We start from the raw sequence: 25,169 nt of genomic DNA, 5'->3' as shown, positions 1-25,169 counted from the left end.
TTGACATGTTGGCACTACTGTAACTGTTCAAGGGGTTCACCTTGCCCACTGCCTAGACAAAGCCGATTCATAAAGACAGGGGAATTGTAATTGACCAACATGGTGTAATCCTGTCTCTACTAAAAAAATACAAAATTAGCTGGGCATGGTGGTGGGCATCTCTAATCCCAGCTACTTGGGAGCCTGAGGCAGGAGAACCGGTTGAACTCGGGAGGCGGAGATTGCAGTGAGCCATGATCGTGCCATTGCACTTCAGCCTGGGTGACAGAAATAAAGAAAGAAAGAAAGAAGGAAGGAAGGGAGGGAGGAAGGAAGGGAAGAAAGAGAGAGAGAAAGAAAGAAAGCTGCTAACCCAAGCAGAACAAAAAATTAATTGAATACCAAAAAAATACTTTGCTAAATTTTCATGTTAAAACAGCCGATACCAAAATTGTTTAGATAAACAGTTTGGTTTTTGTTGTTGTTGTTTGTTTTTGTTTTTCGCTTTTTGCTTTTTTGAGATGGAGTCTCAATCTGTCACCCAGGCTGGAGTGCAATGGCGTGATTTTGGCTCACTGCAACCTCTGCCTCCCAGGTTCAAGTGATTCTCGTACCTCAGCCTTCTGAGTAGCTGGGATTACAGGCGCCCACGACTATGCCTGGCTAATTTTTTTGAATTTTTAGTAGAGACGGGGTTTCACCATGTTGGTCAGGCTGGTCTTGAACTCCCAACCTCAGGTGATCCACCTGCCTTGGCATCCCAAAGTGCTGGGATTACAGGCATGAGCCACCACCCCTTTTTTGTTGTTTTTGAAACAGGGTCTCACTCTGTCGCCCAGGCTGGAGTGCAGTGGAGCAATCTCCCCTCACTGAAACCTCCTTCTCCTGGGTTCAAGGGATTCTCCCATCTCCTCCCAAGTAGCTGGGATTACAGGCTTCTGCCACCATGCCCAGCTAATTTTTTGTGGGCTCGCTCAGCCTAGGTATACAATTTGAATGAACTCCAAGGTCTAAGTCAAATTACCTATGATAACCCATTAGGTATCAGTGCTATGCACGTAAACTGGAGAAACAACTGATATTCAGAGCACGCAAGTCCGATGTTAACCATGGACTCATGGAGAATCAAGATGGTCACCTTGTCCTTCCTGACTCCTTAAAGTGTTTGTTATTAAAGGTTCTGCAGTTGGGCGTGGTAGCTCACACCTGTAATCCCAGCACTTTGGGAGGCCAAGGCAGGCAAATCACCTGAGGTCGGGAGTTCAATATCAGCCTCACCAACATGGAGAAACCCCATCTCTACTAAAAATACAAAAAATTATCCGGGCGTGGTGGCTCATGCCTGTAATCCCAGCTACTCGGGAGGCTGAGGCAGAAGAGTCGCTTGAACCCAGGAGGCGGAGGTTGCGGTGAGCCGAGATAGCGCCATTGCACTCCAACCTGGGCAACAAGAATGAAACTCTGTCTAAAAATGAAAAATAAAAGGCTCTGCATTCCATGACTCATCATGGAAAAGATAAAATGATCTAAATTAAATATGTATTGGTGTGCTGACTTATAAATTGCTAAAATAGTTCATAACCAATGTTTTGTTTGTCAAATTCATGTTCCTGGGAAGACAATCAAAGCTTCAGGTGCATTTGGCTACCTCATGGGCCATTTGAATATTTCAGTTGTCAATGATCATTTTCAATGCATGTTTTCTGGTTGCTTTCCCATGCAAGAGGGCTGATATTACAACAGTAGATCATTATGGTACAGTGTATTTTCACCAGGTACTGAAAGCTTTTTATGGCTCACTGACTGGGGACAATCAATTCCTTCACAATCTAGAACCTGAAGATTGGATCTTCTGAGAACATCAGAAAAAGAATGTCCTTGCCATCCACAATACAGCAAAACTTCAGGACCTTGAACTTTGGGTTCATAATCTCACAAGAGGGAAGTTTTTTTGCCGGAAAAAGATGGCATCCTTGATGTGAACAGCTTTTCCCAAGATCACAGATCAAGACTTCTAGTTTTTTTTTTTGAGACAGAGTCATTTTTTTTTTTTTTTTTTTTTTTTAGACATAGTCTCGGTCTTGTTGCTCAGGTTGGAGTGGAATAGCATGATCTTGGCTCACTGCAACCTCCGCCTCCTGGGTTCAAGTAATTCTCCTGACTCAGCCTCCAGAGTAGCTGGGATTACAGGCGCCCACCACCATGCCTGGCTAATTTTTTTGTATTTTTAGTGGAGACAGGGTTTCACCATGTTGGCCAGGCTGGTCTCGAACTCCTGACCTCAGGTGATCCGCCTACCTCGGCCTCCCAAAGCGCTGGGATTACAGGCATCAGTCACCGTGCCCGGCCTTGTGATAGTGTCTTACTCTGGCACCCAGGCTGGAGTGCAGTGGTGCAATCTTGGTTCACTGCAACCTTCGCCTCCCAGATTCAAGCGATTCTTGTACATAAGCCTCCCGAGCCGCTGAGACTACAGGCATGTGCCACCATGCCTCGTTAATTTTGTGTGTGTGTGTGTGTGTGTTTGTGTGTGATGGAGTTTTGCTCTTGTTGCCCAGGCTGGAGTGCAGTGGTGCGATCTTCGCTCACTGCAACGTCTGCCTCCCGGGTTCAAGCGATTCTCCTGCCTCGGGCTCCTGAGTAGTTGGGATTATAGGCGCTCAACACCATACCCGGGGAATTTTTTGTATTTTTAGTAGAGACGGGGTTTCATCATGTTGGCCAGGCTGGTCTCCAACTCCTGACCTCAGGTGATCCACCCGCCTCGGTGTCCCAAAGTGCTGGGATTACAGGCGTGAGCCCTGTGCCCAGCCTCAGTGTCTCTCTCTCTCTCGACTAGAGAGACTGACCAGGGACAATCAACTCTCTCCAGACTGACAGAGAGAGAGACAGAGAGAGCGAGAAAGAGACAGAGTCTGGCTCTCACCCAGGCTGGAGTGCAGTGGTGTGATCTTGGCTCACTGCAAACTCCGCCTTCCATGTTCAAGCGATTCCTGTGCCTCAGCCTCCCAAGTAGCTGGGATTATAGGTCCACACCACCACGCCCGGCTAATTTTTGTGTTTTTAGTAGAGACAGCCTCACCATGTTGGCCAGGCTGGTTTTGAACTCCTGACCTCAGGTGATCCGCCAGCCTCGGCCTTCCAAAGTGCTGGGATTACAGGCGTGAGTCACCGCGCCCGGCCAAATAAAATAAAATGTTGAAGCAAATTCAGGACTACCCCTCCTCCAAGTCTTCTGTCCCCTTTGGGCGCCCAGGTGAGCGGGGGAGGGGCTGGGGGAGTAATAACATCAAAAGAGCGCCTTTTCCTCCCTTATTCCGAGGAGACTTCCCTGGGCCTGACTCCCGGTCCTGTCCCCAGCGCCCCGCGGCCTCTCGAGCCCCTTCAGTGACCAAGATACAGAGATCAGAACGCCTTTGCGCCGCCCCAGGTGCCCGCCCCTAGCTGGCTCTGCTTGGGCCGCGAGGGAAGGTGAGGTCGGGGGCGGAGCCGGGGCGTGACAGCCGGGGTGTGTGTCCGCCGGGCTTGGTGCCTCCGGTGGCCCTGCAGCACCGTCCCACCTCTGCCACCCTCCGATGGGGCCGCTACCTGTGTGCCTGCGAATCATGCTGCTCCTGCTACTGCCGTCGCTGCTGCTGCTGCTGCTTCGACCTGGCCCCGGGTCCGGCGAGGGTGAGTGAGGAAGGGGCTTTCCCGCAACTCAGGCGTTCCGGGATTCCTCCAGCCCTTCCTAGGGAACCAGCAGCCCTGCCTCCCATCCCTCTCCAAGTTCCTAGTTGCCCTAGAGCCCCCAGCTCGCTCTTCTAATGCTCACCCACACGATGCGCCCCAGCCTTCTGCAGGGCCCCCCACTCACTCCTCCCAGGGACCCAGAACTAGCCCAGTCCTTCCCCAGGGGCACAGAGTCCTCTCCTGGCTCCCTCCTCTAACCGGCTGTGACCCTCTCCGGCAGCCCGGAAGCCTCCCGGTTGTCCTGATCTGGGGTCCGCGAACTTATCCTTCATTCCACCTGTCCCTGAGATGTGAGACACCAGAGGGTGCGAGGAGCAGGGGCAGAAAGAGCCGTCTTGGGAGTGGGAGAAGAATATATTGTGCCCCTGTACAACAAACCCCTGTGACCAAAAAAACAAACAAAACAAACAAACAAACAAAAAACAAAAAATAGAACATACTGTCCCTATCTCACTATCCATCCTTTGGGGTCACTGTAGAGAGGTCCTGTGGGTGACTGCCCATTTCTGGGGTGCACAGATACATGTACCCGCAGAGTACTATGCAGACACCACCAGCACACAGATGCGCAGGCACAGGACCAGCCCCAGACTCACCTGGCCCTCAGGTGTGCGGCTCCCACAGGGAAAAATACTGAGATACCGCTAGGGGGACACACGCACACACAGCTCGAGACAGCACTCAGGACAATTCAGATGCACCGTGTACACAAACACACACACACACACACACACAGAGCAGCACAGACACACATATGTGCGCATAGACCCTGGGGTCACAGGATGCACAGACAAACCTGGCCCTCCCCCGAGGAGGCTGCAGCGGGCAGACAGGGCAAACAGACCCCAGCGTGACCTGCCACACCTATGTTGGCACAGAGGGAGTGTTTTGCTTGGTTATAAGCACAGTGCTCATGCCTGCCCCATGCCTAGAACCCTCCCTCTATAGGGCTGTTGCTAGGGCTCTGAGATACCAGAGAGTGGTCAGGGACGGTGGCAGGGGAACCTTTGGGGACAGCTTCAGGGTACGGTGTTGGGACTGGGACATTGTCAGGGTGCTCAGACAGGGCGTGTTCCCTGGGTCTTGGTGCATTTAGAGGTCAAGGGACCATTTCTGGAAGCTCACTGTGTACCAGGGCAGCTTATATCAGAGCTCAGCTCTTTTTTTTTTTTTTTTTGAGACAGAGTCTCACTGTTGCCCAGGCTGGAGTGCAGTGGTACGATCTCGGCTCACTGCAACCTCCACCTCCCGGGTTCAAGTGATTCTCCTGCCTCAGCCTCCCAAGTAGCTGGGATTACAGGCGTGCACCACCATGCCCGGCTAATTATGTATTTTTCGTAGAAACAGCTTTCTCCATGTTGGTCAGGCTGGTCTGGAACTGCTCACTTCAGGTGATCTGCCTGCCTCGGACTCCCAAAGTGCTGGGATTACAGGCGTGAGCCACCGCGCCCAGCCCCAAAAGCGTTTTACATTTTCTTCCTCTTTGATTCATCTTTGTCCTCCAACATAAATATGCTACTTTTTCCACTGATAAAAAGACAAAATGGAATTTCAATCTGGCCTGGACTTCTCAAAAAAGTCAGTGTGATGAAAACTGTTCTAGATAAAACAGAAATGAGACTGGGCATGGTGGCTCATGCCTGGAATCCCAGCGCCTTCGGAGGCCAAGGCAGGAGAATCACTTGAGGCCAGGAGTTTGTGAACAGCCTGGGCAACATAGTGAGACCCCATATCTACTAAAAATTTAAAAATTAGCTGGGCATGGTGGTGCATGCCCGTATGTCTGGAGGCTGAGGCAGGAGGATCGCTTGAGCCCAGGATTTGGAGGCTGCAGTGAACTGATTTTGCCACTGCACTCCAGTGTGGGTGACAAAGTGAGACCCTGTCTCTAAAAAAAAAAAGAGAGACAAGATGATCAGGATGAGCACAGTGGCTCATGCCTATAATCCCAGCACTTTGGGAGGCCAAACCAGGTGGATCATATGAGGTCAGGAGTTCGAGACCAGCCTGGCCAAGATGGTGAAACCCCTTTCTACTAAAAATACAAAAATTAGCTGGGTGTGGTGTCGCACGCCTGTGATCCCAGCTACTCGGGAGGCTAAGGCAGGAGAATTGCTTGAACCTGGGAGGCAGAGGTTGCTGTGAGCAAGATTACACCACTGTGCTCCAGCCTGGGCAACAAGAATGAGACTGTGTCTCAAAAAAAAAAAAAAAAGATGATCAAACACAATGCGTCAACCTCCCAGAGCTGTATAAACCCTAACCCTAACCCAGGAAGCAGGCAAGCCTGTGTGTGAGTTTCCACTCTATTGCTGGTACCACTCGGCTCTGGCAACCCCGAAGGCCACCTTCCCCTGTTGTCACTGTGTAAGGAGGAAGGAGCACTGGTTTGCAAGTCAGAAGCCTGGGTTGAAGCCTCTGCTCGGGTTCCTGCTGGCTGTGGGAATGTGGGGTTACCTTTCCCGGCTGGCCTCGTTTCCTACATGTCCAATGCAGGGGGTCCAGTCACATGCATTGGGCACCATTACATGTCCAAGCTGTGCCAGGATCTAGAAAAATGGCTGGGCTCAGGCCAAGGGGCCTTCCTGTCTGGCAGTGAAAATAAGAGGAGATACCAAGGGCCCTGAGTCTGATTCTGGAGGGGAAGTCATGAGCACAGGGCAGTGCCAGGGCCCGGGAGCTGCCACAGAGGAGCCCACCTTGGTGACAGACACCTGTAGGCGCATCCGTGATTCCCAGTGCCCAACACAGGGAACTGGACAAACGTTTCATGCACGACTCTTTTTCCCCTTCTTGGCGACCTTGAGGACCTTGATTATAATAGTTAGCCTTTTTTTTTTTTTCTTTTTTTGAGACTCTTGCTCTGTCACCCAGGTTGGAATGCAGTGGCAAAATCTTGGCTCACTGCAACCTTCATCTCACTTCAGGTTCAAGTGACTCTCCTTCCTCAGCCTCCCTAGTAGCTGGGATTACAGGCATGAACCACTATGCTCGGCTAATTTTTGTGTTTTTACTACAGATGGGGTTTCACCATGTTGGCCAGGCTGATCTTGAACTGCTGACCTCAGGTGATCTGCCCGCCTGGGCCTCCCAAAATCTTGGGATTACAGGTGTGAGCCACTGAGCCCAGCCGGATTATAATAGCCTTTTCATGCACCAGGGGCTTTATACTCATTATCTCATTTCATTCATATGAGTTGAAGTCAGTTTATCCCCCATTTCACAGATGAGGAAACCAAGGCCCAGAGAGGTTAGGAATTTGTCCAAGGTCACACAGCCAGGAAGTAGGACTCAAACCCAGACAGCCAGGCTGTAACACCTAGGCTCTTCTCAGGCTCATGCCCTTCCCAGGGGTCTGGGAAGCCCTGACCTGCAGCCTGTCACCTTTGTTTACCCCCCAGCCTCCAGGACATTACGTGTGCACCGGCGTGGGATCCTGGAACTGGCAGGAACTGTGGGTTGTGTTGGTCCCCGAACCCCCATCGCCTATATGAAATATGGTTGCTTTTGTGGCTTGGGAGGCCATGGCCAGCCCCGCGATGCCATTGACTGGTGAGTGCATGCCTGGGACCAAGCCACAAAATCCCTCACACTCTGGGGTAGTCAAGGCTTATGAGGAAGTACCCAAAACTGAAGCTGGGGTTTGGTCCAGGGAGATCCCAGTGTGCAGTACTACTTTGCAGGCAGGCAGAGGCCTCTTGGATAACATGGCCAGTGAAGCCAGATCTTGGTACCAGCTGCCCCTTACCCTGGCCTTGAGCTGATGACGTTGCCTTAAAAACTTGGCTAGGAGTGGTGGCTCACTCCTGTAATCCCAGCACTTTGGAAGGCCGAGGTGGGCAGATCACTTGAGGTCAGGAGTTCAAGACCAGCCTGGCCAATATGGTGAAACCCCATCTGTACTAAAAATGCAAAAATTAGCTGTGTGTGGTGGCAGGCGTCTGTAATCCCAGCTACTCAGGAGACCGAGGCAGGAGAATTGCTTCAACCCAGGAGGTGGAGTTTGCAGTGAGTTGAGGTTGCACCACTGCATTCCAACCTGGGTGACAGTGCGAGACCCTGTCTCAAAAGAAAAAAATAATAAAAATATAAAGTGACCAGGTGTGGTGATTCACACCTGTAATCCCACCACTTTGGGTCGAAGCAGGAAGATCACTGGAGACCAGGAGTTTGAAACCAGCCTAGGCAACATAGTGAGACCCTGTCTCTATATTAAACACACACACACACACAAAGGAAGCCAGACTATGCACTAGGAACTGCCCTGGGAATCCCTTTGCGTTCTCACAACAATCCCATTTCACAGATGAAGAAACCAAGGCACAGAAATATTCAGTAACGTGTCCAGGTGCGGTGGCTCACGCCTGTAATCCCAGTACTTTGGGAGGCCAAAGGTGGATCACGAGGTCAGGAGTTCCAGACCAGCCTGGCCAACACGGCGAAACCCTGTCTCTACTAAAACTACAAAATTAGCCAGGCATGGTGGCGCATGCCTGTAATCCCAGCTACTCGGGAGGCTGAGGCAGGAGAATCACTTGAACCCAGGAGGTGGAGGTTGCAGTGAGCCAAGATTGTGCCATTGCACTCCAGCCTGAGTTGGGATTACAGGCATGAGCCACTGAGCCTGGCCTGGTGAGCTAATTTTTAAATTTGTTATAGAGACAAGAGAGACAAGAGTCTTCTTATGTTGCCCAGGCTGGTCTTGACCCCCTGATCTCAAGTGATCCTCCCACCTTAGCCTCCCAAAGTGCTGGGATTACAGATGGGTGTCACCGCACCTGGCCTCTAAGGAGGGTTTCATTATAAACCTACCCTGAAGGGAGGGAATCCGATTTTACGAGAGGGTGTAGCCTGGTGAGGCCTGGATGACCTCCGGAGGCAGGGGCTTGTGCCTGGGCTGAGGCCTAAGGGTCAATGGGCAGACATGAAGTTGCCCCAGGCAGAGGGTACAGTGTGGGCAAAGTCAGGAAGTGGCAGGGCTTGGATCACTCCAAGAAGAGAGAGGAGTCATGTGTCACAGGAGCTCGAGACCCAGAGAGGGAGGCAGGCAGGCAGGGACCAAGCTTGGGCACAGCCAGGAAGGCAGGACAGGGCATGGTGGGGCCAATGGAATCATTACCCAAGACGGGGATTTTCAGGGAAACAGCTTAGATAAGGCCAGGTGTACAGTAGCTCCCACCTGTAATCCCAGCATTTGGGGAGGCTGAGGTAGGAGGACTGCTTGAGCCTGGGAGTTCGAGACCAGCCTAGGCAACATAGTGAGACCCCATATCCACAAAAAATTTAAAAAAGGAGTTTGTGTTCCTGTAGTAGCAGACTTGGGAGGTTGAGGTGGCAGTATCACTTGAGCCCGGGAGTTCAAGGCTAAAGTGAGCTGATTGAGCCATTGCACTCCAGCCTGAGCAACAGAGAGATACGCTGTCTCAAAGGAAATACAAATTAAAAAACCAGCCGGGCATGCTGGCGTGTGCCTGTAGTCTCAGCTATTGGGACACTAAAGTGGGAGGATCGCTTGAGCCCAGGAGTTCAAGGCTGCCGTGAGCTATGATTGTGCCTCTGCAGTCCAGCCTGGGCGACAGAGAAAGACCCTGTCTCTTAAAAAAAAAAAAAAAAAATCTTAGATAAGAGGATGCTGTGCCTCCCTGGGGGTCTTCAGTCACCCATGGTCCTGGCAAGAGAGGAGGGCCAGGAGAGAGCTTCACCCACCTGCTGTCCTGTCCATGTGACATCCGCAGGTGCTGCCATGGCCACGACTGTTGTTACACTCGAGCTGAGGAGGCCGGCTGCAGCCCCAAGACAGAGCGCTACTCCTGGCAGTGCGTCAATCAGAGCGTCCTGTGCGGTGAGTCCCCAGCAGCACCATGCCACCCACCCCGAGTATCCCCTGGGCATCCTGGCATAGCCAGATGACTTCCGTGCCCCTGTTGCAATAACCACTGCTTCCAAGTCTCTATAGACCACCCCTTGGGTATATCTAATGTAAGCGATATTTATTTTATTTATTTTTTGAGTCAGAGTCTCGCTCTGTCACCCAGGCTAGAGTGTGCTGATGTGATCTTGGCTCACTACAACCTCTGCCTCCTGGGTTCAAGCGATTCTCGTGCCTCAGCCTCCCAAGTGGCTGGGACTACAGGCGTGCACCATCATGCCCAGCTAATTTTTGTATTTTTTTCAGTAGAGGTGGGGTTTCACCAAGTTGGCCAGGCTGGTCTCAAACTCCCCACCTCAAGTGCTCTGCCCGCCTCGGCCTCCGAAATTGCTGAGATTACAGGCGTGAGGCATGGTGTCTGGCCCTAATGTGAGTGATCTTTAACAATGAGGACTTGAAAAAGAAAACCATGAAGAAACCTAATTATTTGATGTCTGGACGACAAGGAAGAAGATAGAAATGGCATCAGATAATAAACAGTGTAAATGTTTATCAGAAAGAGGCTGGGGGTGGGGACCAGAAGGAGGATCGCTTGAGGCCAGGAGTGCATCTCTACAAAAAAGTTAAAGGATTTTTTTAACATTGGCCAGGCGTGGTGGCACACATCTGTGATCCCAGCTACTTGGGAGGCTGAGGTGGGAGGATCGCTTGAAGCCCAGGAGGTTGAGGCTGCAGTGAGCTGTGATCGAGTCACAGCACTCCAGCCTGTGTAACAGGGCAAAACCCAGTCTCAAAAAAAAAAAAAAAAAACAAAAAACTTTTACCTAACCAACCACTTCTAAAGATATATTAAAAAAACCCTGCAATTAAAAATCTCAGGTCCCTCAGGCAATCCTACCAGATTTTGAAACAAAGCAATAACATAAGGACTGTAGTATTTATTTTATTTTTATATTATTTATTGTTTGTTTGTTTGTTTGTTTTTGGAGTGTGGGTTTTTTTGTTTGTTTGTTTTTTGATTTTTTTTGGTTTTTTTTTGAGACAGAGTTTTACTCCTGTTGGCCAGGCTGGAGTGCAATGGCATGTTCTTGGCTTACTGCCACCTCCACCTCTTGGGTTCAAGTGATTCTCCTGCCTCAGCCTCCTGAGTAGCTGAGATTACAGGTGCCCGCCACTACACCTGGCTAATATTTTTGTATTTTTAGTAGAGATGAGGTTTTGCCATGTTGGTTAGGCTGGTCTTGTACTCCTGACCTCAAGTGATCCACCCGCCTCAGCCTCTCAAAGTGCTGGAATTACAGGTGTGAGCCACTGCATCTGGCCGTGGTATTTATTTTTAAGATTCCATTTTGGGCCGGGTGCTGTGGCTCACGCCTACAGTTCCAGCACTTTGGGAGGCCAAGGCAGGTGGATCACTTGAGGCCAGGAGTTTGAGAGCAGCCTCAATGGTGAAACCCTGTCTCTACTAAAAATACAAAATTACCCTGGTATGTTGGTGCATGCTTGTAATCCCAGCTACTCGAGAGTCTGACGCAGGAGAATCACTTGAATCCAGGAGGCACAGGTTGCAGTGAGCCGAGATCGCACCACTGTACTCCAGCCTGGGCAACAGAGTGAGACTCTATCTCAAACAAAAACAAAAAGAAATAGATTCCATTCTGATGTATGGCATTTTCCATTTATATTTTCCCTTCAAATAAATAAGAAAGCTAAAACAATGAAAACAACTAGGAAGTGAGTAATGGTACAGGGAGAATGCAGATAAGGCTTGAGTTTCGGCAGCGAGACTCAAAGTTATCTGAAGAGCTAGTCATGATCCAGACCACTAGTTCCATCCCTTTTTTTCTATTTTCTGTTACTTGAAAATAGACATAACAGGCTCGGCGCTGTGGCTCACTCCTGTAATCTCAAGACGGGCAGATGGCTTGAGCCTAGGAATTCAAGACCAGCCTGGGCAACATGGTGAAACCCTATCTCTACAAATAATACGAAAACTAGCACGGTGTGGTGGTGTGCACCTGCAGTCTCAGCTACTTGGAAGGCTGAGGTAGGAGGATCACCTGAGCCCAGGGAGGCTGAGGCTGTAGTGAGCCAAGATTGCCCCACTGCACTTCAGCCTGGGCAACAGAGTGAGATCCTGTCTCAAAAAAAAAAAAAAAAAAAAAAAAAAGAGTAAAGAAAAAAAGAGGCTGGGCGTGGTGGCTCACACCAGTAATCCCAACACTTTGGGAGGCTGAGGTGGGCGGATCACGAGGTCAGGAGTTCCAGACCAGCCTGGCCAACATGGTGAAACCACGTCTCTACTAAAATACAGGTGGGTGCTTTTAATCCCAGCTACTAAGAAGGCTGAGGCAGGAGAATTGCTTGAATCCAGGAGGTGGAGGTTGCAGTGAGCCGAGACTGCACCATCGCACTCCAGCCTGGGCGACAGAGTGGGACTCTGTCTCAAAAACAACAACAACAAAAAGAAAATAGACATAACATAAAATTAACTACGTTAAAGTGTATAATTCAGTGATACTTAGTATATTCACAATGTCATCCAACCACCACCTAAACTTTTTCATCACTCCGCCTCGAAAAATCCCTTTCCCCTTAAGCAATCCGTTCCCATTCCTCCCTACCACCAACACCTGGTAAACTTACCAGGTTACCAGTTTTCTATCTCTGGATTTACCCTGTCTAGATATTTCATATAAATAGAATCATACACTATGTTCCTGGTTTCTTCACTTAGTATAATGTTTTTGAGGTTTGCTCATTTTCTTTCTTTTTTTTTTTTTTTTTGACACGAAATCTCACTCTGTCGCCCAGGCTGGAGTGCAGTGGTGCCATCTCGGCTTACTGCAACCTCCGCCTCCCGGATTCAAGCGATTCTCCTGCCTCAGCTTCCTGAGTAGCTGGGATTACAAACGTGCACCACCATGCCTGGGTAATTTTGGTATTTTTAGCAGAGATGGAGTTTTACCATGTTGGCCAGGCTGGTCTTGAATTCCTGACCTCAAGTGATCCGCCTGCCTCAGCCTCCCAAAGTGCTGCGATTACAGGCGTGAGCCACCACACCCATCCTGTTCATGTTGTATTAATAGCATGTGTCAGTACGTCATTCATTTTATGGCTGAATAATATCCACTGCATGGATAGATCACATTTCGTTTATCCATTCATTCAATGATGGGCATTTGGGTTGTTTCCACCTTTTGGCTTATGTGAATATTGCTGCTATGAACATTCATGAACAAATACTTATTTGAGTACCTGGTTTCAATATTTTGGAGTATATACCTAGGAGTGGAATTGCTGGGTCATACGGTAATCCTGTTTTACTTCTTTTGTTGAGACAGGGTCTTGCTCTGTCACCCAGCTTGGAGTCCAGTGGCATGATCATGGCTCACTGCAGCCTCAAACTCCTGGGCTCAAACTATCCTCTTGGCTCAGCCTCCTGAGTAGCTGAGACTATAGGTGTGTGGCACGATGCTGGGCTAATTTTTTTGAGACAAAGTCTCACTTTGTCGCCCAGGCTGGAGTGCAGTGGCACGATCGCGGCTCACTACAACCTCTGCCTCCCAGGTTTTAGCGATTCTCCTGCCTCAGCCTCCTGAGTAGCTGGGATTACAGGTGCCCGCCACCACGCCCAGCTAATTTTTGTATTTTTAGTAGAGACTGGGTTTCACCCTGTTGGTCAGGCTGGTCTCAAATTCCTGACCTCAAGCAATCCACCCACCTTGGCCTCCAAAGTGCTGGGATTACAGGCATGAGCCACTGTGCCTGGCCAAGTGCCCAGCTAATTTTTAGCCTTTTTTTTTTTTTTTTTTTTTTTTTTTTTGTGAGATGGAGTCTCACTCTTTTTGTCCAGGCTGGAGTGCAATGGCGTGATCTCGGCTCACTTCAGCCTCCGCCTCCTGAACTCAAGCGATTCTCCTGTCTCAGGCATGCACCACCACGCCCGGCTAATTTTTATATATTTTTTAGTAGAGACGGGGTTTCACCATGTTGGCCAGGCTGTCTCGAACTCCTGACCTCATGATCCATCTGCCTTGGCCTCCCAAAGTGCTGGGATTACAGGCGCGAGCCACCACGCCCTGCCATTTTTAAACTTTTTGTAGAGATAAGTTGCCCAGGCTGGTCTCAAAATCTTGGCTTCAAGCAATCCTTCTGCCTCTCTGCCTCTGAAAGTGCTGGGATTACAGGCATGAATCACCATGCCCAGTTAAGAGTTCTTTATATACTGTGGATACTGACTCTTACCAGATATGTGATTTCAAATATTTTCTCCCATTATGTAAGTTGTCTTTTCACTTCCTTGATAGTGTCTTTGCACAAAACTGTTTAAGTTTGATGAAGTTCAATTAATCTGTTGTCTTTTGTTGCTCGTGTTTTTGGTGTCCTTAGAATCCACTGCCAAATCCAAAGTTATAAATATTTACCCTTAAGTTTTCTTCTAATAGGTTTATCATATTTAACTCTAATATTTAGTTCATTGATCCATTTTGAGTTAATTTTTGTCTACGGAGTGAGGTAAGGGGTTGAACTTTATTCTTTTGCATGTTGTTATCCAGTTATCTCAGCCCTCTTGGTTGAAGAGACTCTTCCCCATTGAATCATCCTGCTACCTTTGCTGAAAATCACAGCCGGGAGTGGTGGCTCACACCTGTAATCCTAGCACTTTGGGAGGCTGAGGCGGATGGATCGCCTGAACTCAGGAGTTCGAGACCAGCCAGGGCAGCACGGTGAAACCCCATCTCTACTAAGATACAAAAAAAAATTAGCCGGGTGTGGCAGCGTGCTCCTGTAGTCCCAGCTACTCAGGAGGCTGAGGCAGGAGAATTGCTTGAACCTGGGAGGTGGAGATTGCAGTGAGCAGAGATTGCACCACTGCACTCCAGCCTGGGCAACAGAGCAAGACTCCATCTCAAAAAAAAAAAAAAAAAACAAAAAAAGAAAGAAAAAGAAAATCACTTGGCTCTAGATGGAGGAGGGTTTCATCACTTTGAGCTAATAACTTCACTTCTCTTAACCTCAGCTTCCTTACCTGTAAGATAGGTGTTGTGAAGATGAGAAAAGATTTGTAAGATGAGAAACAGATTTTGTTTTTGTTTTGAGATGGAGTCTTGCTCTGTCGCCCAGGCTGAAGTGCAGTGGCACCATCTCTGCCCACTGCAAACTCTGCCTCCTGGGTTGAAGTGATTATCTTGCCTCAGACTCCCAAGTAGCTGGGATTACAGGCCCCTGCCACCACACCCAGTTGATTTTTGTATTTTTAGTAGAGATGGGGTTTCACCATGTTGGCCTGGCTGGTCTCAAACTCCTAACCTCAGGTGATCTGCCCACATCGGCCTCCCAAAGTGCTGGGATTACAGGTATGAGCCACCATGCCCAGCTGAGAAACAGATTGGATGGGAATTTTTCTTCTATCTCCTCCTCCTATCTTTATCTGAACTTCTCTCTGACCCCTGCTAACTCCTGGAGAGAATCAAAGATCTGTTCCAACTCTTGATTAAAACTCCAGGTTCTGCTGACTTGGTCTGCTCTGGTGGCAAAGAGGCTATTGTAAGCGTTATTAGAAGTATGTTTTTATTTTTATTTATTTTTTGAGACAGAGTCTTACTCTGTAGCCCAGGCAGGAGTACAGTGGAGTGATCTCAACTCACTGCCTCCCAGGTTCAAGTGATTCTCATGCCTCAGTCTTCTGAGTAGCTGGGACTAGAGGTGCACACCACCATGCCCGGCTAATTTTTTTGTATTTTTAGTAGAGACAGTGTTTCACCATGTTGGCCATGCTGGTCTTGAACTCCTGATCCATCCGCCTCGGCCTCCCAAAGTTTTGGGATTACAGGCACGAGCCACCGCGCCCGGCCTACTTGAAGTATGTTTTTAGATCTTCAGCTATATATTCTTACTACGGATTAGAACTTGGCATAAGAGCAAAGCTGAATTAATATGATGATATAATCAATTTTTAGGCCTGAACATGCCCCAGGTATCTATCATCACATCCAACCCTCTCATTTAGAGTTGGGGAAACTGGCTGGGCATGGTAGCTCATACCTATAATCCCAGCACTTTGAGAGGCCAAGGCAGGAGGATAGCTTGAGCCCAGGAGTTCGAGACCACCCTGGCAGCATAGAGAGACCCCATCTCTACAAAAGACAAAAATAAAGGGGAAACTGAGGCTCAGGGAGAGTAAGTGACTTATTCCCAAAACTGCCCCCTTCTGGTGTGGGTGATGAGGAGGTGAAATGAGGCTTCAGTGGGAAATCTGTTGAAAATCTTTCCTTTCTCCCTTCAACTTGCATATTCTGCTTGCTCCTACCCAGGTGGAAATGATATTTATAAAATATTGGTGTGTCTGTTGGTAGAGTCTGTGCCTGTTTACAGAACTGTCTTCTCTGAACCAAATGAAAGGAACTAAAATATCTATTATGCATTTTGGACTAAAAATATTATCTTATTCTGTTTGGAGATATTCTGAACATAGTTGTTTATTTAATTATAGGTTTGGCCCATTTTCCATTTATGGGCCTGACTTAAATATATTTAAAAAAATTTAAACCTATAATAATATTTACTAGCAGGCCTTAATTTTAAACTTAACCTTCGGGAGCTATTCTTCCTTTCAAATTTTTATTCTTCTTCAAAATGTGATGCCATCGGGTTCCTGAGGTCATGGAGCAGTGGGGCCAGGTCTTGCTGTTGGTGGAATCTTTGTTGCTCAAGGAGAAAAGTAAGAGGACAAGCAGAGGCGTTGGGTCAGGAGACCCTGGTCACCCCTTCCCAGTTCTGTGACCTTGGATGAGTTACCGAATTCCTGTAAGCCTCACTTTCCTCATCTGTAAAATGGGAATAACAGACCAGAGTTGCTGGGGTTGTGTGAGCATTGGAGATTGTATATGGCTTTGCTTTTCTTTTCCCTCCCCTCCCCTCCTCTCTCTCTCTCCCCCCTCCCCCTTTTCTTTTCTTTTCTCTTTTCTTTTCTTTTCTTTTCTTTGAGATAGAGTCTCACTCTGTTGCCCAGGCTGGAGTGCAGTGGTGCTATCTCAGCTCACTGCAACCTCCACCTCCCCGGTTCAAGCCATTCTCCTGCCTCAGCCTCCCAAGTAGCTGGGACTGCAGGCGCACCACCATACCCAGCTAATTTTTTTTGTATTTTTAGTAGAGACGGGGTTTCATCATGTTGGCCAGGCTGGTCTTGAACTCCTGACCTCAAGGGATCTGCCCACCTCAGCCTCCCAAAGTGCTGGGATTACAGGCATGAGGATGAATGGCTTTTCTAAGGCTTTTCTATGGTCTGTCAACAAATATTACTGTGAGTCTACTCTGCCGGGCTCCATGCTAGGTTTTGGGCAAGGCAGAGCCACGAGGTATTGTTAAAAAGGAGGAGACAGGGAAGTAGTGTGTGCGCCAAGTGCTTTGTAACTATTGTGTTGAGAGATAAAGCAGGTGAATTACTATACCTGCTACAACATGGATGAACTTTGAAAATATGATGGGCTGAGTACGATGGCTCCCACCTGTAATCCCAACACTTTGGGAGGCCAAGACAGAAGTATCACTTGAGCCCAGAAATTTGAGACCAGCCTGGGCAACATAGCGAGACCCTGGCATAGTAGCGCATGCCTGTAGTTCCAGCTACTCGGGAGGCTGAGGTGGGAGGATCACTTGAGCTCAGGAGGTCCAGGCTGCAGTGAGCCGTGATCATGCCACTGCATTCCAGCCTGGGTGACAGAGTGAGACCCTGCCTCAACAAAAAAGGCCGGGCACAGTGTCTCACGCCTGTAATCCCAGCACTTTGAGAGGCTTAGGCTGGTGAATCACTTGAGGTCAGGAGTTCGAGATCAGCCTCGCCAACATGGTGAAACCCTGTCTCTACTAGAAATATGAAATTAGCCGGTCGTGGTGGCAGGTGCCTGTAATCCCAGCTATTCGGGAGGTTGAGACAGGAGAATTGCTTGAACCTGGAAGACAGAGAGGTTGCAATGAGTGGAGATCATGCCACTGCCCTCCAGCCTGGGCGACTGATTGAGACTCTGTTTCAAAAAAAAAAAAAAAAGAAAAGCAAAAAGAAAGAAAGAAGAAATACAGCATCGAGTGAACAGAGCCAGACATAAGAGGTAATGTATATAGGCTTTCTGTCGCTATGTTAGGAATACAAAAAAGAGGTCACGTATATCGTATGACTTCATTTATATGAATTGTCCAGAATAGGCAAATCCACAGAAATAGAAAGTAGACTAGTGGTTGCTGGGAATGCAGAAGAGTGGGAACGGGGAGCGAATGCTTAAAGAGAGTTGGGTTTCTTCTGTGGTGACCATCTCGATCTGTCACCCAGGCTGGGTGCAGTGGCATGATCACAACTCACTGCAGCCTCAAAATCCTGAGATTAAGGGATTCTCCTGCCTCAGCCTCTCAAGTAGCTGGGACTACAGGCATGTGCCACCATGCTGAGCTAATTTTTGTATTATTATTATTATTATTATTATTATTTTTATTTTTATTTTTTTTTTTTTTTGAGGTAGAGTCTTGCTCTTGTTGCCCAGGCTGGAGTGCAATGGCATGATCTCGGCTCACTGCAACATCCGTCTCCCGAGTTCAAGTGATTCTCCTGCCTCAGCCTCCCTAGTAGCTGGGATTACAGGCATGTGCCACCACACCTGGCTAATTTTTGTATTTTTAGTAGAGATGGGTTTTCTCTATGTTGGCCAGGCTGTTCTTGAACTCCTGACCTTGTGAACTGCCCGCCTCGGCCTCCCAAAGTGCCGAGATTACAGGCATGAGCACCACGCCCGGCCTGTATTTTTTGTAGAGATGGTGTCTTGCTATGCTGCCTAGGTTGGTCTTGAACTCCTGACCTCAAGCAATCCTTCTGACTCAGCCTCCCAAAGTGTTGAGATTACAGCCCTAAGCCACCATGCTCAGCCTGGGGTGATAACAGTGTTTTAGTACTAGATAGGTGCCCAGCATTGTGAAGGTACTAAATGCTACTGACTGTACACTTTAATATGGTAAATTTTAGGTTGTGAGAATTTTGCCCCAATAACAAAAAGCAGGAGTGCATGGTGAGGATTTCTCTGTTACTGAGAGTGGTTGGGGTGAGAGAAAGTCTCCCGGAGACACCAATGAAGCAGAGACCTGAGGAATAGAGGAGACAGCCATGTGGAGGTGATGCAACAGCCAGTGCAAGGGCCCTGGGGTACGCACAAGTGTCTGGGTGGTCTGAGGATCACAAGGAGTTCGGTGAGGCTGGAGCAGAGTCCCCCAGAGTGACAGAAGTAGGGGATGATGTCGGAGAGTGATAGGGGCTAGATTCCTAGGGCATTGGAGGCTCTTCTCTGAGAGAGATGGGGAGCCAAGGAGGGTTTTGAGCAGGGGAGGGACATGACCTGATTTGCATTTTTTTTTTTTTGAGACAGTCTTGCTCTGTCACCCAGGCTGGAGTGCAGTGGTGTGATCTCGGCTCACTTCAACCTCTGCCTTTTGGACTCAAGCGATCCTCCCACCTCAGCCTCCTGAGTAGCTGGAATCACAGGTATGTGCCACCATGCCCTGCTAATTTATGTACTTTTAGTAGAGATGGAGTTTCACCATGTTGGCCAGGCTGGTCTCAAAATTTCTGACCTCAGGTGACCCACCTACCTCGGCCTCCCAAAATGTTGGGATTACAGGCGTGAGCCACCACACTCGGCCTTGATATGTATTTTAACCAAACCACTCTGGTTGCCATATGGTACAAACCCAGGAGAGGGAAAGGGCGGAAGCTGGATGTGGCTATCAGGCTGTTGCAGTGGTCTTGGAGAGAGGTGGCTTGGGCAGGGGGTGGCAGTGAAGATGGTGGAAGGGGCTGGCTTCTGGACAAATCTGGCTGGATGGAACTGCGGAGTTGCCAGTGGATGGGTGAGGGTGTGAGGGGAAGAGGAGCTGGCTGGGGTATTTGTCCCCGTCGCCCTGTAGCTGACCACTCTCCTGTCCTTGGACAGCCGGCCTTCAGCCAGCCCTGTATGCCACCCTGGGGCTATAGCCAGGAAGCTACAGTGGCTCCTTCCTCAAGAGTCCCCTCCCCACTACATCATATTTCTCTGAGGGTTTCTGTTGTGCGGCAGCCCATGGAAAGCTTACAGGCAGGAAGGCTTGTTCCTGCACTGGCTGGTTCTATGACTAATTTTCACACATATTATTTTTATCCATTCATCTGTCTCGCCATCTATTCATCCATTATCCATTCACCTATCATCCATCTATCCATCCATCCATCACCCATCCATTCATTCATCCATCCATCCATCCATCCATCCATCCATCCATCCATCCATCTATCCATCCATCACCCATCCATCCAATTTCCATCCATCCATCATCCATCCACCCATCTTCCATCCATCCACCCACCATCCATCTATCCAGCCATCCATTGTCCATCATCCATCATCCATCCATCCATCCATCCATCCATCCATCCATCCATCCATGGGGAGTGCCTGCTTGAGGGGAATGGGGTTTCTTCTGGGGTGATAAAAATGTTTTAGAACTCCGGGCGCAATGGCTCACGCCTGTAATTTAGGAGGCTAAGGCGGGCAGATCACGAGGTCAAGAGATTGAGAGCATCCTGGCCAACATGGTAAAACCCGGTCTCTACTAAAAACACAAAAATTAACTAGGCATGGTGGTGTGCGCCTGTAGTCCCAGCTACTCGGGAGGCTGAGGCAGGAGAATCGCTTGAACCCAGGAGGCGGAGGTTGCAGTGAGCTGAGATCGTGCCACTGCACTCCAGCCTGGCAACAGAGTGAAACTCCGTCTCAAAAAAAAAGAAAAGTTTTAGAACTAGATAGATGCCCAGCATTGTGAATGTACTAAATGTCACTGACTTGTACACTTTGAAATGATACATTTTGTGTTCTGAGAATTTTGCCCTGGTAACAAGAAGCAGGAGTGCATGATGAGGGATCCATCTATCCCACCATTCATTCAACCGTTCATTTGCATACTTTTTCTGATTCAAACCCAATACATATTTGTTATGAAAAATTAAAACATTTCAGAAATATTCTTTTGAAAATTTTTACTTATTATTTATTTCAGTAGCCTTAGGGGTACAAGTGGTTTTTGGTTACATGGATGAATTGTATAGTGGTGAAATCTGAGCTTTTAGTGCACCCATCACCCAAGTAGTCTACATTGTACCCAATACATAGCTTTTTATCCCTCCCCACCTCAGTCTCCAATGTGTCCATTATACCACTCTGTATGCCTTTGTGTACCCCCCATAGCTTAGCTCTCACTTATAAGTGAGAACATAGAGTATTTGGTTTTCCATTCTTAAGTTTCATCAGTTAGAATAAGTGACGTAACTTCTTTGCAATCCCTATCAAAATACCAACATCAATTCATCCAAGTTGCTTCATCCAGCTTCATCCAAGTTGCTGCAGAAAACATTTTGTTCTTTTTTATGGCTAAGTAGTATTCCATGGTGTATATGTAACCACATTTTCTTTTCCTTCTTTTTTGAGAAGGAATCTTGTTCTGTCACCCAGGTTGCAGTGCAGTGGCGTGATCTTGGCCCCCTGCAACCTCCACCTCCTGGGTTCAAGTGATTCTCCTGTCCCAGCCTCCCAAGTAGCTGGGACTACAGGCATGCGCCACCACGCCTGGCTAATTTTTGTATTTTTAGTAGAGATGGGGTTTCACCATATTGGTGAGGCTGGTCTTGAACTCCTGACCTCGTGATCCGCCCACCTCGGCCTCCCAAAGTGCTGGCATTATAGGCGTGAGCCACTGCACCCAGCCACCACATTTTCTTTATCTGCTCATTGGTTGATGGGCACTTAGGTTGGTTCTATATCTTTGCAATTGTGACTGTGCTGTGATAAACAAATGCGCGCACGTCTTTTCGATATAATGATTTATTTTCCTTTGGGTAGATACCTAGTAGTGGGATGGCTAGAAAGAATAGTAGATTTACTTTTCGTTCTTTGAGAAATCTCCATACTGTTTTCCATGGAGGTTGTGCTAACTGATCTTAGCACCAGCAGTCTAAAAGCATTCTTTTTTCATCACATTCAGGTCAATGTCTATTTTGACTTTTCAATAATGGCCATTCTGGCTGGGGTAAGGTAGTATCTCATTGTGGTTTTAATTTGCAGTTCCCCGATGACGAGTGATGTTAAACGTTTTTTCATTTGCTGGTCATTTATATATATTTTGAGAAATGTCTATTCATGTCATGTGCCCACTTTTTTTTTTTTTTTTTTTTTGAGTCTTGCTCTGTCACCTAGGCTGGAGCGCAGTGGCATAACCTCGGCTCCCTGCAACCTCTGCCTCCCGGGTTCAAACGATTCTCCTGCCTCAGCCTCCCAAGTAGCTGGGATTACAGGCATGAGCCACCACACTAGGCTAATTTTTGTATTTTTAGTAGAGACGGGGTTTCACCATGTTGGCCAGGCTGGTCTCGAACTCCTGACCTCATGATCTGCCCACCTTGGCCTCCCAAAGTGCTGGGATTACAGATGTGAGCCATCGTGCCTGGCCATGTGCCCACTTTTTGATGAGGTTTTTTCTTTTCTTCTTGCTGATTTGAGTTTTTTGTAGATTCAGGATATTAGTCCTTTGTCAGATATGTAGTTTGCAAATATTTTCTCCCATTCTGTGGGTTGTCTGTTTACTCTGATGATTAGTTCTTTTGCTATGCAGAAGCTTTTTAGTTTAATTAAGTCCTATTTATTTATTTTTGTTTTTGTTGCATTTGCTTTTGGGGTCTTAGTCATAAATTCCTTGCCTAGGTCAATGTCCAGGGGAGTTTTTCCAAGGTTTTCTTCTAGAATTCTTATGGTTTCAGGTCTTAGATTTAAGTCTTTAATCCATCTTGAGTTGATGTATATGGTGAGTTTTGTAGATGGTGAGAGATAGGGATCCAGTTTCATTCTTCTACATGCAGCTCTTCAGTTTTCCCAGTACTATTTATTGAATAGGGTGTCATTTCCCCAATTTATGTTTTTGAGTGGTTTTTTTTTGTTTTTTTTTTTTGAGATGGAGTTTCATTCTTGTTGCCCAGGCTGGAGTGCAATGGTGCAATCTCGGCTCACTGCAACCTCCTCCTCCCGGGTTCAAGCGATCCTTCTGCCTCAGCTTACCAAGTAGCTGGGATTACAGGCATGTACCACTACGCCCAGCTAATTTTTTTTTTTTTTTTTTGAGACGGAGTCTCGCTCTGTCGCCCAGGCTGGAGTGCAGTGGCGCGATCTCGGCTCACTGCAAGCTCCGCCTCCCGGGTTCACGCCATTCTCCTGCCTCAGCCTCCCGAGTAGCTGGGACTACAGGCGCCCGCTACCACGCCCGGCTAATTTTTTGTATTTTTAGTAGAGACGTTTCACCGTGTTAGCCAGGATGGTCTCGATCTCCTGACCTCGTGATCCGCCCACCTCGGCCTCCCAAAGTGCTGGGATTACAGGCATGAGCCACTACGCCTGGCCTTGAGTGCTTTGTTGAAGATCAGTTAGTTGTACGTGTTTAGCTTTATTTCTGGGTTTTCTATTCTGTTCTGTTGGTCTATGTATCTACTTTTATATTAGTACCATGCTGTTTTGGTTACTATAGCCTTGTAGCATAATTTGAAGCTGGGTAGTGATGCCTACAGATTTTTTCTTTTTTCTTTTCTTTTTTTTTTTAGATGGAGTCTCTCTGTCACCCAGGCTGGAGTGCAGGGGGCATGATCTCAGCTCACTGCAACCTCTGCCCCCCAGGTTTAAGCGATTCTCCTGCCTTAGCCTCCCGATCAGCTGGGCTTATAGGCACACACCATCATGCCTGGCTAATTTTTGTATTTTTAGTAGAAATGGGGTTTTACCATGTTGGCCAGGCTGGTCTTGAACTGACCTCAGGTGTTCCACCCACCTCGGCCTTGCAAAGTGCTAGGATTACAGGCGTGAGCCACTGTGCCCAGCCTATTTGGCTCTTTTTTAGTTCCATGTAAATTTTAGGATTGTTTCTTCTAATTATGTGAAAAATGATGTTGGTATTTTGATAGGAATTGCATTGAATCTGTAGATTGCTTTGGGTAGTATGGTCATTTTCATTACATTGATTCTTCCAATCCATGAGCATGGGATGTATTTCCATTTGTTTGTGTCATCTATGATTTCTTTCAGCAGTGTTTTGTAGTTCTGTTTGTAGAGATCTTTCACCTTCCTGCTTAAGTATATTACTAGGTTTGGGGTAGCTATTTTCCTTTTTTTTTTCAGCTATTATAAAAGGGACTGAGTTCTTGATTTCATTCTCAGCTTAGTCCTTATTGATGTATAGCAGTGCTACTGGTTTGTAACCTGAGACTTTATTGAATTCATTGGTCAAATCTAGGAGTCTTTTGGAGTCTCTAGGATTTTCTAGGTATATGATTGTATCATTGGCAGAGGTAGTTTGATTTCCTCTTTTCCCATTTGGATGCCCTTTATTTCTTTCTCTTTCCTGACTGCTCTGGCTAGGACTTCCAGTACTTTGCTGAATAGAAGTGGTGAGAGTGGGCATCCTTGTCTTGTTCCAGCTCTTGGGGGAATGAATGCTTTCAACTCATCCCCATTCAGTATGATGTGGGCTATGGGTTTGTCATCTATCACTTTTATTATTTTGAGGTATGTTCCTTCTATGCCTAGTATATTGAGGAGAAGTATGTTTCTTTAAAAAAATATTATTATGGGCTGAGAGTGGTGGCTCGTGCCTGTAATCCCAGTATTTTGGGAGGCTGAGGCAGGTGGATCACTTGAGCTCAGGAGTTCAAGACCAGCCTGGCAATATGGCAAAACCCCATCTCTACTAAAAATACAAAAATTAGCTGGGCATGGTGGTGGGCCTGTAGTCTCAGCCACATGGGAGGCTGAGGTGGGAGAATGGCTTGAGTCCAGGAGGCGGAGGCTGCAGTGAGCCACAACCTTGCCACTACACTCCAGCCTGGGTGACAGAGACAGACCTTATCTCAAAAAATAAATAATTACTATTATTATTTTTAAATAAAGGAATCCCCAAATGAAGTCGTGTAATATCAGGCCAGGCATGGTGGCTCACGCCTGTAATCCCAGCACTTTCGGAGGCCGAGGTAGGTGGATCACCTGAGGTCAGGAGTTCGAGACCATCCTGGCCAACACTACGAAACCCCGTCTCCACTAAAAATACAAAAAAAGTTAGCTGGGTGTGGTGGCCTGTGCCTTTAGTCCCAGCTACTTGGGAGGCTGAGGCAGGAGAATCACTTGAACCCGGGAGGCGGAGGCTGCAGTGAGCTGAGATCATACCACTGCACTCCAGCCTGGGCGACAGAGCAAGCCCCCATCTCGGAAAAAAAAAAAAAAAAAAGAAAAGAAAAAAGAAATCGTGTAATATTGATGCAGAAGAGCAGTATGGCAGACTTTGGACTCTCCATTTGAAACTTTCAATTTCCTTTTCTGTAAAATGGGGCTGACATCGCCTGCTTCCTGGGGAGCCCTGCAGATGGAGATCATGTGGTGGGCTGTCAAGTGTCTCAGAAATGTAATTTATGACCCGTCCTGCCTCTTGCTTTACTGGTTTCCCTTGAGTCTCTCCAGGTCCCTGCTCTAATCTCAGTTTCCCCACT

At 47.8% G+C, this 25,169-nt stretch overlaps 1 protein-coding gene across 1 annotated transcript in view; it reads left to right on the top strand.

Moving 5' to 3' along the window:
• The first annotated feature begins 1,066 nt into the window (after positions 1-1,066).
• LOC100990946 (group 10 secretory phospholipase A2) overlaps positions 1,067-25,169 on the top strand; it is a 28,036-nt gene continuing 3,933 nt past the window's right edge. The window contains exons 1-3 of the mRNA XM_034939829.3: positions 1,067-3,651; positions 7,113-7,263; positions 9,447-9,553. Coding sequence (XP_034795720.1) covers positions 3,555-3,651; positions 7,113-7,263; positions 9,447-9,553 — 355 coding nt within the window. The 5' untranslated portion in view covers positions 1,067-3,554. The remainder of the gene's footprint in view (positions 3,652-7,112; positions 7,264-9,446; positions 9,554-25,169) is intronic.

This window comes from Pan paniscus, chromosome 18 (genome assembly GCF_029289425.2).
Source record: "Pan paniscus chromosome 18, NHGRI_mPanPan1-v2.0_pri, whole genome shotgun sequence".
In the NCBI taxonomy this organism is placed as follows: Eukaryota; Metazoa; Chordata; class Mammalia; order Primates; family Hominidae; genus Pan; species Pan paniscus.
This window is presented reverse-complemented; position numbering and strand designations above follow the sequence as displayed.